Here is a 14,415-nt window from a genome sequence, read left to right on the forward strand (position 1 = left end):
TTCATTAACGATTTTGTCCTATTATGCCGATCATTGACACTCATTTCATTAAATGCATCACTTGACTGCCACATTTTCAAGGAATGGGACTACTGACCTAGCTATGCAAATTACCCACGTTGACGTCACACCATCTATGGCGTAACGCTCACAACATTGAGCGCCAAATTTGACTCAATCCAGTTTCTCTGTCTCCGTATTAAAAACGTCTTATATTTGACTACCTGTAGGGTTCTACCAAAGGTAGTACCCTACACCCCGTAAAAAATATGTAAAATTTCCAAATTTCAATAAAACTTTTTTAGATAATAAAAAAACGTTGTTTTCGCGTTACACTTTGTACCCGAATTTCCATAAAACTCGCCCGATTCGGACTAAGACCGGGGATAAATTCGTTATCTCCGTTCATATCCGTAGATATGGATATTTTAACACCCTTCAGTACCCTGTACACCCTTCGGCTACGCCTCATGGTGTACTGGGGTACTTCAGGGTGTTAAAATATCCATATCTACGGATATGAACGAAGATAACTTATAATATCTGGTTTGTTTATGAAAAGCCATGATGATAATACCTGAGTTTGTTTGAAAAAAAAATGTATTTTTCAATTTCAAATATGGGTTTAACTTTGAATCATGTGTTAAAACGTTGTTTGTACAATTTTTACTCATTTAATTTCTTCTGTAAACACAATTTTATAATACAAATTAAAGCATAGGGTTTCATGATAATTGATCAAATAAAACTTATAAAAAAAAATTTAATGGTAAATCACCCTAAACATTATTGTACATGTATGTCTTTCAGTGTTGACTTGTTAAGCACAACTGAGTGATGAAACAATTAGAGTTAATTGAATGTTGTATTCTACTTTTTTTTGTTTTGTTACATTGCCTTCTTTTAGAAATATGGTCATATTGTAAATTATAAAATAGACATAATCTTATTTTCTTTGTTATGTTAACAGACTCTGAAAGACCAGAAAGTACATATGGAAGAAGAAATAATAGCCACCAGAAATGATTATAGAACTTTGGTACAACATTATGAAGGTTTGAAAAAGGATTACGTAGATTTTCAGGTAAGAATCAAATAATAAAGCAACAATTTATACTTCTAAGATACTTGGATATAAATGATAGGGATATTTGACACAACCTTTTTCAACTTTTGATCTTCAGTGCTGTACAACTTTGTACTTTTTTTCACTTTCGATCTTTTATATCTGGGCGTCACTGGTGAGTCTTGTGTGGACGAGGCGGGTTTTTGGCGTATTGAATTTTAAACCTGATGCTTTTTGTTATCTATTAATCATGTGTTTCTTTGTCTAATACGTTCTCCTATTTATGTGTATTGTAGTCCTGTAATATTATGTTGTCATTTCAGTGTTATATTTAACATTGCCATTAAAGTGCGAGGTTTGGCATGCCACAAAACCAGGTTCAACCCACCATTTTTTCCTTTAAAAATGTCCTGTACCAAGTCAGGAATATGGCTATTGTTATATTATTGTTCGTTTCTGTGTGTTACATTTTAATGTTGCGTCGTTTGTTTTCTCTTATTTTTGAGTGTAAATTCACATTGCGATAAGACATTTCACGGTACTTGTCTATCCCAAATTCATGTATTTGATTTTGATGTTATATTTGTTATTTTCGTGGGATTTTGTCTGATGCTTGGACTGTATCTGTGTGTGTTACATTTTAGTGTTGTGTCGTTGTTCTCCTCTTATATTTAATGTGTTTCCCTCCGTTTTAGTTTGTTACCCCGATTTAGTTTTTTGTCCAGGGATTTATGAGTTTTGAACAGCGGTATACTACTGTTGCCTTTATAAATATTCGCAACTAGGTTATTTCAATTAAAAAAAATACTAGAACACACCCGCGAAATCGCGGGCAATCAGAGCGTGGTTGAAAGTATGTAAAGTGTTGTAGGAAAAATTTTGCAAAAGATTTAATGACTGGAGAATTTCAGGAAAAGTATCAAAAGTCATAGGTACTTCCTTTATTTCCCAAATTCCCATTTTTTTGTTTTCTATTAATTTCAATATGCACATACATTTAGTATATTAAGAACATTCAAGTCAGGAGCCTATGATTCAGTGGTTGTCGTTTGTTTATGTCTCAGCCTTACATATTATTTTTTTTCGTTCATTTTTTTTGTACATAAATAAGGCCGTTAGTTTTCTCGTTTGAATTGTTTTACATTGCATTTCGGGGCCTTTTGTAGCTGACTTTGCGGTATGGGCTTTGTTTATTGTTGAAGGATGTACGGTGACCTATAGTTGTTAATTTCTGTGTCATTTTGGTCTCTTGTGGAGAGTTGTCTCATTGGCAATCATACCACACCTTCTTTTTTTTTTGTTATAATGAATTTTTGTAAAAGATTTAATTGATGGAGAATTTCAGAAAAGGTATCAAAAGTCAGGTGCTTTGGGACAGGACAATTGTTTTCCTAGCCCTGCTAATTTTTTTATTTTATTTGTATTAACATTAATAACACATGCATACTTTTAGCGCTTAACTGTATACAATGAACATTCATTACTATAAATAAAGTGTATTTGCTTTTTACTTTCAATTCTCAGGTTACTAATCGATCCACGGCGGTCATTTCTATATTATACAGACTCTCTCTCTTTTTAATTTACCCTGTGACCGCCGTGGATAGTAAACTTGAAAAAGATAGCAGATAGAAAATACACTTCGTTCGTAGTATATGTATGTTCAAAGAATACAGAAAAACACAAAACAGAAGTCTAATATGACTTAAAATTTCGCCCAATGACGGAATCAATATCCGGATGCGTTTTTTCTTGTTTTTCTCCCAAAATAACTCAATCTGAATAATCATAAAAATGGATGACAAATGCAACTATGCACTGTACCTATAGGACACAGAGGCATGATGATTACTTTATTGTGGAAAGAAGAGAAGCGACACCCAAAATGAGGTCTTCTCGTTTAATAGTATAGATGATTATTGCTTGTTTTGCTATTTTATCAATACTATAACCATTTAATTTTTATCAGGTAAAACCCTCATTTTTTAGGTATTCCTAATTGGCCATGTTAGACAAGATCAATTTTTTTTTTATAGCATATGTATAGGTCGTGGACTTAACTTCTTCAGAAATATATTCTTATATCTTTTAATTTATTGAAATACATCATTATGTCAAAGTTTTATTTTGTTATTTTGTGAGTTAGTCATAATACAAAAAATCCAGAAGTGCCATTTTAGCTTAGTTTGAATTAGAATTATGTATAAATTTATACATTTTTGCAACTATTTATCAATTTTAGATGAGAGTTGTCTCAACTGTAGAAAAAGTGTTTGGGATGGAAGAACTATTAAAAAATGTTCCAAGCAAACATACGACTGATAACCTTGGACGGGAATTAAGGTCATTAAAAGATAATCAGGAAGAATTAAATAGAAAACTATCAGACTTTGATAGACAAGGTTTTACAAGTGGAGGAGACACAAGACGGGGTAACACAGATCCTAGTAGCACAGGTAATTATAAACAACAATCTGTTAATAGCTTTCCACAGCAGATTGATAAATACATATGCATTTATTGTCACCATGTGACATGAAATAACAATATATAATTAGAACTTAAAGACACTGATGCTTACATATTAAAGCTTGTACTGGAATGTTTGAGTTATGTGTCAATGGTATTCATATTTGGATACTAATATCAGTTTGCTGAAGGAACTAGATGCACATATGAATTGGAATTTCAGTACCAAAATCCAAATGTATTTTTTGGTACCTATCATTAACTTTAAAAATGGGATTCTAAAAAGCCAATCAAAAAACAGTGTCAAGACCATTTAAAGAAGAAATATTAGACTCAGTGTAATCATGTGAACAGAATTCTAGTCTGTTGTTCTGCAAGGCATAATTTATCACACCGCTTGTTTACAAGAAACTATGAGAAGTTGATTATAGACATATGACACCATATGTTATTCTGGTTTGACGATTTGTGAACTAGTCTCAATGATTTATGACTTAGATTACTTATACCCAAATGTGGTATTTTGATTGTTGATGACTGTTATGTACAAACAATGTATTGACCTAATAACTACCAACACAGATATACTTTGCTATGAGATTATTTGCCTTCCACTCATATTTCATAATGAATAAAGAAAAGATCAACTAAATGTATGTCTAGGAACTACCTATACAAGAACATGTTTTATGCTACTTCAATCTATGCTGTCTTGAAAATTAGATAATAAAATCATTTACAGTTACTAGTGTTCTTTATTTTTTCAAATTTAGTTATTTGGTAAATGTTACAACTGTTATCCTAATGCTAGCAAGTTAAAGGTTTGTTTGGTTTGCTTGCTTTGTTTGTGTAGAAGTTTGCTCAAGCATTGTCATTAAGATTGACATCTGCAAACAACATAAGAAGGCAGATTTAAACTTGTATATAGGTAAATTTTATTATTTGATAATGTCCAATCAAATTTGAATATAATGTATTCAAGTTTAACTCTGTTTTTCAGATGCCAATCTTTATAACAATGCTTGAGCAAACTTTAATACAAACAAAGCAAGCAAGCAAACCATTAACTTACTAGCATAAGCATACCAGCTGTAAAATATGTATGACTATGAATGTGACCTAAATGGTCCAATGCCCTTGGTAGCTGATTGTGTCCCGATATTTTGTTAAATATACTTATTTGGTAAATGCTGAAGTATATGTAAATGTGACCTGAATGGTCCAATGGCCTAGGTTGTTAGTTATATGCAGACATTTAGTTTGGTAAATGCTGAAGTATGTGTAAATGTGACCTGAGTGGTCCAATGGCCTAGGTTGTTAGTTATATGCAGACATTTAGTTTGGTAAATGTTGAAGTATGTGTTAATGTGACCTGAATGGTCCCATGGCCTAGGTTGTTAGTTATATGCAGACATTTAGTTTGGTAAATGTTGAAGTATGTGTAAATGTGACCTGAGTGGTCCAATGGCCTAGGTTGTTAGTTATATGCACACATTTAGTTTGGTAAATGTTGAAGTATGTGTAAATGTGACCTAAATGGTCCAATGGCCTAGGTAGTTAGTTATATGCACACATTTAGTTTGGTAAAACTTGAAGTATGTGTAAATGTAACCTGAGTGGTCCAATTGTCTAGGTAGTTAGTTATATGCAGACATTTAGTTTGGTAAATGTTGAAGTACCGGGTATGTGAAAATGTGACCTGAATGGTCCAATTGTCTAGGTAGTTAGTTGAATGCAGATATTTATTCAAATAAAGTTATTTGGTAAATGTTAAAGTATGTGTAAATGTGACCTGAGAAGTCCAATTGTCTAGGTACCTGATTATGTTCAGATTTATTGTAAAATATAATAAAGTAATTTGGTAAATGTTGAAGTATGTTTGATGATCATTATCTGTACATATGGTCCAGTGGTCTGTGTATTTTTTTTTTTTACATATTATTCAGTTTTCTCAAAACTGTCCAGTGGTCTAGGTAGCTGATTGACCACTCATTGAAAAATTGACTGTAACTTATCTGACACCAGTTCACTGAATGACATAAATATCTCTGCTATCTAAACAAATTCTTCGAATTGGGCAGTGTTACAAAATTTGTACATTTGTAAATAACTCACCAGTTGTTGATAGACTGGTTGCTTGTACCAATTACAATGTTTGCCAAAATATTGTGGTATTATAGTAAAAGGGACTAAAAACCATATTATGACACAAAAACACAAAATGCACAACTAGAAAAAAGAGAATTAAACACTATCAAACCAAAAATAACATATATAAGGTTTGAGAAAGTCTATAGAAAAAATGGTTTTATACTGCAATAGACAAATGTATGAAATGATATAGAAAATAGATGCCCTGTTTATTATCACTATAGAATATTCTTAATGTTCTGTTAGTTCAGATAACAGTTTCATTTCAGGAGAGTTTCAATATTTATTTAAATTTGATGATTGTTATGCTTAAAAAATTGTTTTATAGCGGTTCAGACAAATTTTTTTTCATATTAAAAACATGATAGTTTTGAGTTGCATATAGTCCTATCATTCATTTGTGATCATAATATTATTCAGCTCATAACAATATCTAATTAATATTCCTTTCTTTTCATTTTCTTTGACATCTTAAACTTGCTTCTATCTTAATTGTTACTTTCGATTTTGCAGAGGCACTTAAAAAACAAATTTCAAATTTGGAGAAACAAGCAGCAATTCAGGACATTCGTTTAGCAGAATTAGATTTACGATTTCAAATCTTAGAAACTGCAAGCTATAATGGCATTCTTATTTGGAAAATAATGGATTTTGCTCGCAGAAAAAACGATGCTGTCAGTGGTCGCACATATTCTTTATTTAGTCAACCTTTTTATACCGGACGATTTGGATATAAGATGTGTGGAAGAGTATATTTAAATGGAGACGGAATGGGAAAAGGAACACATTTATCGCTTTTCTTTGTTGTTATGAAGGGAGAGCATGATGCGCTTATGCCTTGGCCTTTTCAACAAAACATTCAAATGGGATTGTTAGATCAGCAAGATGGCTCATCACCAGTATCCGATAGCTTTAGGCCAGACACTTCAAGCTCTAGTTTCCAGCGACCAACAACAGACATGAATACTGCTGTAGGATGCCCAATGTTTGTTTCTCATGCAAAATTAGAAACAAGGAAATACCTGAGAGACGATACAATATTTTTGAAAATTGCTGTTGATATATCAGGTCTGCCACACCATTAAGAACTCATTATGGGGGAGGGTGACAAGTCTTGCCACATCTTCCTGTCCAGTTTGAATGAACTAAAAATAGTCAAACAAACTGGACAGGATGGTGCAGCAGGCTCTTTTTCTGTCTTTTTGGGGGGTGGATTATTTGGACAGCTTTTACAGGAAACATAAGTAACAAATAATATTCTAAAAGTTATTTATTTTACTAAATTCCATCAAATTTGAATGTATATTGCTTAAGTAATATTTTACTTTTTTGTAGTTACATAGTTAAAGTTTGCAGTATAAAGAGAATATTGCTATCAAAAACTTAATTTTTGTACCTTCAAGATTAATTTTTAAAATTTCAAGTAAAAAAATGTTGACTTTGATTACCACTTCAAATTATCTCCCATACATCAGTGCTCAAAAATTTAATAAAAAAAGTGTTTTTATTAATATATTGTTGGAACTTTGCCTGTCTTTTAAAGTTTTTTTAAGTGAAAAATGTGTTAAAAAAAGATCCTTTCCAAATGGATTTACTGAACTAGTGATATTTATCCACAGAAAATAGTAAATAAATCTTCAAATTATTTTTTGAAAGTACAAACTGTATTCACAATAAATCAAGGTTAAGTTTTATAATTATATAGCTTACAAACTGTATTCACAATAAATCAAGGTTAAGTTTTATAATTATATAGCTTACAAACTGTATTCACAATAAATCAAGGTTAAGTTTTATAATTATATAGCTTTTTCATCTCAATATTTTAATGAGAAGTATTTTTTCTCCAAAAAAAATGATTGCACATTACAAGGAAAGGGCACCTGCCTACAAATATTGTTGCAATAGTGGAAAACTTTTTTTCCCAAATGCTCAGTTTGAAAAAAGGAATCATAATCCAAGCTTAAAAAAATGTGGCCTATTTGAAAATTAAAACCTTGAATAAGCATATTAAAAAGCAATAGAATAGATAAAGAGGACATCACAGAAGAAAAAGCAGACATGCCGTTTAATGGCTTCAATTACAACACTAGTTTAGAAAAAAAAATATAGTTTATTTCTTATTAAATCTAGTTTAGTTGAAGTTTGGAATTTATATAAGAGATGAACTTTTCATATCTTAGATTCCTTGTCCATGTTTGGCTATTCTTTAAGTTTTTGTTTGTTTTACTAGCTCTTCAACATTAGTATTAAGTATAGGACTTTAAAATTGCCTTCAGTATAACTAAAGAGACACTTACTACTGAAGAGACATGTGTTGTCGAAATGCGCATCTGGTGCAAGAAAATTGGTACCGTTAATTTTATTACTACCACTTGGTCGATGCCTCTGCTGGTGGACTATTAGTCCCCGAGGGTATCACCAGCCCAGTAGCCAGTACTTCGGTACTGGCATGAAAATACGGATTTTTTGTGTTATTAAAATTTGCTGTTACAAAATAGGAGAAATTATTATAAATTAAGGAATGTATCTCCCTCATGCAAAGCTCTGATTCCTTTCACGGATTTGGCTATACTTTTTGGACCTTTTGGATTAAAGCTCTTCATCTTTTATATAAGCTTTGGATTTTAAATATTTTGGCCACGAGCATCACTGAAGAGACATGTGTTGTCGAAATGCGCATCTGGTGCAAGAAAATTGGTACCGTTAATTTTATTACTGTTGAAATGTGCATCTAATGCAATAATCGTGTGATAATGTTAAAACACATTTTGTTTAAAATTAATGATTTTCATAGTTTATAAACAGGCTAAATTCTGTACTCTCAATTTTATGTAAGCAAATTCAGATTGATTTATAGTTCATAAATCTGCCTTATAAAAGGTAAACTGATTGAGTTGAATCAGGACTGAAAAAAAGTATCTCTTTTGATGTACATGTATAACATGAGGAAATACTCATATATTATTAAAATATTAATATTATAGGAATGTATATATCATCATGTTGTTCTTTTGTTTCCATGTAAAGCTGTACCTGTGAAATTTTAAGAAAAATTTAACACTATTTGAAGTTTAAATTATGTTTGGTTTTACAAAAAAAAAAGAGAAATCTTGATATTTAACTATGAATTGAATTCTTGTGAAACATTTATTTCAGATTGGAAATAACTTAGTTAAGATACATTTCTTTAGTTTTCCTTCTTTTGTTAGACAATTTAGAATGATTCAGAAAAAGACATATTTCAAAGGATGTAAATTGACAAAAAAATGCACATTTGTATTTGTCAGATTTTAAAAGTATGTTGTCACATTTCCTTGGTAAAAAACACTTTTTAATGGGAATCAGAACACATTACTTTATTTTTTGTGAATAATTATACATACAAGTACAGATGAATGATGTTTTGATGTGGCAGACTTGAAACTAGGAGCTATCTGGAAAGATAACATTATCACCAAGACTGAAATACAGATTGGAATTTGCTCAAAACAATGTGTTGTTATATATAGTGATGATTATTCTTAAAATATAAACATTTATAACAACCATCTTGGAAACAAGAAAATACATTTTGCAAGAAATTATGAATTCAGTGACTAATGATTTCGACAACCATACTGGTTTATGTACAGGGCATTAAACCTGCAAATCTTGTATTAACATCTAAGATGATTATTTAGCCTGAATGTCAAGAATGACTATTAACTGTTTATTCTGTTTGAAATCTGAAATAATTCAATAAGTGTAAATGCAAATCTAATTGATTGGAGAATCCTAAAAGAAGGATATTGATGTGCATGCTACTGTTTAGTTGAGATACATTGTATATTGTTTGACAAACCAATTATAATGAATGCCTGAGCCTTCTAGATGAAGTAATGAAAGTAAAAATAATATATGATATTGTTTAAAAGTTCAGTTGTAAACTTTATACCCATCACATCTTTGTGTTCAAAGATTGATAAAGACAATATATATTAGATTTTCTGGTGGTAAAAAGTAGTTCTAACTATTATATGATCTCAGTGTGATTTCTGAACAATGCAAGTTTTGTTATTGATGTAACAAAAAAAATGGCAACTGAGTGTTGGTACATCGTTCTCTGGAGTAGACATTTTGATTTATGGAGGGAGTTATCAGTATTATATACATTTTATTAACTTCATGTCAAATGCATTTTTTTTCTTCATTGGAACTCTATATCATATTTTTTTAACAATATATAACTTTCATTTTAGCCATGCAAGCTAGGAGTAAACTGCAATAAATAAATAATTTTTTTTATGGCCCTGCAACAAAGTTGTCGGTGTCATATAGTTTAATCCTTGTTTTAATATAATTCCTTTATGCCTGCATTTGCAAATTATATTCTACAACATGTTCAATATAAAAAAACAAAGAAGATATTTAGCATGTAAATATGTTTTCTTCGGTTAGTTAGGAATTTACTTATTTTCTAATTACTTTCTCAATATAATCACAAATCATCTTCTCGTTATTATATCTTGTTCATTGATAGTTTTAATTTTATATACTCTTGGATGTCTCAAGCTATTTTAGTGTCTAATAACCAGTTATACATGTTATAACAAATATTTTACCATTAACTAGTGAGGGATATATTTGAATGAAACAGAACTATTGGCTATATACATACCTCTATTACTGTATTAGCTATCTATATAACTCTGTTTTATGGATATACAATTAATGTATTTTCCTTTTGTTGTGCTTCATAAAAAGGAGGGACCGTTAAGGCAAAGTGATATAAGTAGTTCAACTTCAGTGATCTTCATTAGTCTTTAGCCTGTAAACTCTGAGGTTGTTAGATGAAACCTTGCTCAGGGCAAGGTGCTTTAGACTCTTTATTCACTATGATTGCCAATTCAGAATTTCCCTTCCAAAACTTGAAAATAAAACTATATTTTAAGGTTTTGACCCAAAAAGGAAATATGTTGCTGGTGGAAGTTTATCCCATCTAGGATATCACCAGCCAAAAAGGTACCTATTACTTTTCTTAATAATTTTTCGGTAGTAAAAAAACATTATAGTTTAACAAAAAACTTAATATACATTTTAAAAATTCTGCACTCAGCAGAGAAGTAAGTCAAAATTATACATAATTGCAAATAAAAGTTAATCAAATAACAAGAAATAGATTGAAATAAACTGCTCAGGACAGTAACTGGATTATATAACTGGTTCCATTATATAATAACACATGCTCATTTATTCTACATGTATTAATAAGATTTTTAGTAAAAATTGCAAATAACATCTCTAGCATATTAAATCATTAGTATTTCACTTGCATTTCAATTTCATCAGAGTCAAGATTCATTACGTTTTAGAAAAGGCATTAACTGAATCAAATTGGATAGGAGTGTTACAGCTGATTGCTTAAAGTGTGTAGGCAAAGGTAATATATTTTGTTAGCTTGGTTGCCAGCTGAGCCGTGAAGTCGGTATTAGGTTGGGTAAACTGCCCTCATTTAAGAGTAGACTAGTCCGACAGATAACCTATCTATCTGTCTGTAGGAATAGACTTCTTTGAAAGGAGGGTTGTATACCTTACCTAATGATGACTTCACAATTCAGCTGGGAAGTAAGTTAACCTAAGATATTACCATTTGCTACACACTCAATACAATCTAGCTGTAAGACTTGTTTTCATTTATCATATAAACAGTAGATAAAATCCAGTTCAAGATTTTGGTCATATTTCTTTCATATTTTCACATGAGATCACATAAATCTCATTTTATTGGGAGACTAGGTAGTTTTCCATTCTTTTATTATTTTCATGATTTTGAGATTTGTTTTAGATCTAAATGAGTCAGAGAAAAATAGGGTTCAATTTTGGGAATTTGGGTTATTTCCATAATTTTTTTTGTCAATATTCATATTTAAAAATTGCATTCATGCGATGTATTTCAAAGCTGTGATAGATGTGCATTTAAAAAAAATTACATGTCAAATGTTCTGTGTCACTTTAAATGTGTTTTTATAGCGGTATGTCAAAAATAAGTTACTGACCGTTATTGCATATAAGGTATTGTCATATATTTATAGGTATTGGCTTTCATTGTATATTTTGAGATAAAAATGCAAAATGTAGAAAAATCTCTGAAAAGTGGTCTTGACAATAAAGTGTTTTAAATCACCAATTGTCAACCCAATATGCGGCAAAATAACTTTTTATGTTTTATGGTATAGAAAAGTGTAACAACATTGCTGTCTAATAAATACATACGGTAATAATATTTATTTATCTGTTTGTGAATGATTTTATGTCACCATTTGATATGTATAGAATTGTTTCCTTATACATTTCCATCCCAGATTTTTTTATATATATATATAAAAAAGATAACTGTACTTTCAGAAGTTTATGCAGTTTTTAAATTTACAAATTGTACCTGGATTAATAATGCAACACTTAAATGTAGCAAACAACTTTAAGAGATCACTTTTGCTTATTTTTTATCATGTTAAATGTGAAAAATATACTTCAAAAGTTTGTACAGTTTACCAATTTTGATGTGATAGGCACACCTAATTATTGTACATGTACAATGTACATGATTAAACACAAGATTATTTATTTGAAATCAGTAAAATAAAAAAATATGAAAATATCCACATTTACTAGTACAATAATAGGGGGAAAAGCCAGACACGAAGGTATGTGTTTTACCTTCAAATTTTGAATTAACAGTAGGTAGATGTAACTGTAGGAACACATACTTAGTTAATTTCTCAGACTATTCCAGGGGATACTTAGATTAATTTTAAACCATATATATTGAACAATAAACAAACCTAATTTATGATATAATATAATTGTCATGTGCACAAAAGTAATACTTGATTATATAAAGTGAAAATAATATGTTTAAATAATCTTTTTTATTATAAACCTTTTTCAATGTAAATATTTAATTTTTTTAATTTTAAAGTCATAATATTTTGTAAGACTTAATATTTGTGAGAAAAGTTTATAGTTAAAAATACAATAAATATGCACCAAAGTAAAGGTAGCAAAAAGCTGAAACCAGATGTATATAGAAAAAAAGTCAATGAGAACAAATTATCATCAAACACATTTAATAAATAATCTTTGATATTCACTGTGATTTGTTTCCTTACTTTTCATTTGGGCTTTGTTGAGGTTTGTGTATGATAGTAAACTATTTTGAAATAATCATATTGTGATGATGAGGAGCTTTTTTTGTTAAAGATCTTGAGCTCATTGCTATCATTTTGTATTTATGTGTATTATAAACATTATTATTGCAGTCAATGCAGTGTATTGTACAATTATATAAATAATTATTGTTAGAATAAGTATTGTTTTCTTTGGTATCAGTACTTTAGAAAGCAAACATGACTTTGAACAGTGTGTTTGTGTAAAGGAGACAACAAAGTATATCAATAATTGAAATAAAAAAAAGAAAGAGCATTTAAAAAAAACCTCTCATATCTAATAGACATTTTGTTTAGGGGCCAGCTGGAGCAAGCCTCGGTGTGCAGGATTTTCAAACTGTATTTAAGACCCATTGGTAGCCTTTGGCTGTTTTCCGCTCTTTGGTCAGGTTGTTGTCTGTTTGAAACATTTTCCACTTCCATTCTCAATTTTATTTTCATAAAATCCTAAATTATGAACTACACATACTCATACACTTCTCAAATGTTCCAATGGCTTATTACTACTGCCTTACTTTGTGGTAACAATTAAAAGTGCTTAGATGAATACTCCATCATTTAGAAACCTCCTGGGTATTTTAAAACCCAAACTATTTAAGTGGGAGGTCTCTTAAAAAAAATTATGCCACATTTAGGGGCATTATGCTTTTTGTCTGTTACACTTCAGGTCAAAGTTTTTGGTTAATTGTACAAGGTGAAGTCGAAGTCTAATCAAATTGAAACTTAATACACATGTTCCCTATAGCTATGATACGATTTTTCTAATTTTGAAGCTATATTCTTGTTTTGACCCCAATTTCATGGTCCACTGAACATGACAAATGAAAGAGCAGGTGGCCCATCCATATACTATGGACAAATTCTTGTTTTCTTAGATTTGTAGTGATCAATTAATGGAACAGGGAAAGTACTGCAAGGAATATACCAACATTTTTCAATTTCACTTTGTTGTCTTAGATTTGTAGAAATCAATTAATGAAACATGGGAAAGCACTACAAGAAATATACCAAAATTTAGCAATGTTTGTAAAAATATTGTCATGAAACCAATTTTACACATTTTTTCATTATGAATTAGGAATGTTTAAAATCTTCTACAAAACTACTCTTATGTAGCTTATCTGCGAGAACAACATGCTAGGTAGGTTGGACATTCTATTTATTGTGTAAATTTTCTGGACAAATGCCTTCTTCTCAAAGAATTCTTTTTCTAAAAAAAACAGCATGTAGGCTCATTCTGACACTGGACACCAAAGTTGAAATTAATTGAGTGTTTTGTTCATTTTGTCAAGTACTTGAGCATATAGGTAATATGTTACAGTTATTTTAACAAGGGGATGATGTCCAGCTGCCTAGACCAAGGTGATTATAAAACCTAGTATTGTAAACAAAATCAATATTTTCAGTTGCATTATGGTATGGTAAAGTCGTTGTTGTTGTCCACACGAAGACAGTGTTTTTCTCAATAACTTAGTTAAAATGGACCAATTCATGTTCCCTGACACAAACAAAAGGGTAACA

General features: G+C 30.4%; 1 protein-coding gene across 2 annotated transcripts in view; it reads left to right on the forward strand.

The window, feature by feature from the left end:
* LOC139514445 (TNF receptor-associated factor 3-like) overlaps positions 1-13,049 on the forward strand; it is a 48,073-nt gene extending 35,024 nt beyond the window's left edge. For both annotated transcript variants that reach the window (XM_071303729.1, XM_071303730.1), the window contains 3 exons: positions 971-1,084; positions 3,309-3,522; positions 6,200-13,049. In XM_071303729.1, coding sequence (XP_071159830.1) covers positions 971-1,084; positions 3,309-3,522; positions 6,200-6,771 — 900 coding nt within the window. In that variant the 3' untranslated portion in view covers positions 6,772-13,049. The remainder of the gene's footprint in view (positions 1-970; positions 1,085-3,308; positions 3,523-6,199) is intronic.
* Positions 13,050-14,415: the final 1,366 nt, after the last annotated feature.

The sequence above is a fragment of the Mytilus edulis genome, chromosome 3, assembly GCF_963676685.1.
Source record: "Mytilus edulis chromosome 3, xbMytEdul2.2, whole genome shotgun sequence".
Lineage (NCBI taxonomy): Eukaryota > Metazoa > Mollusca > Bivalvia > Mytilida > Mytilidae > Mytilus > Mytilus edulis.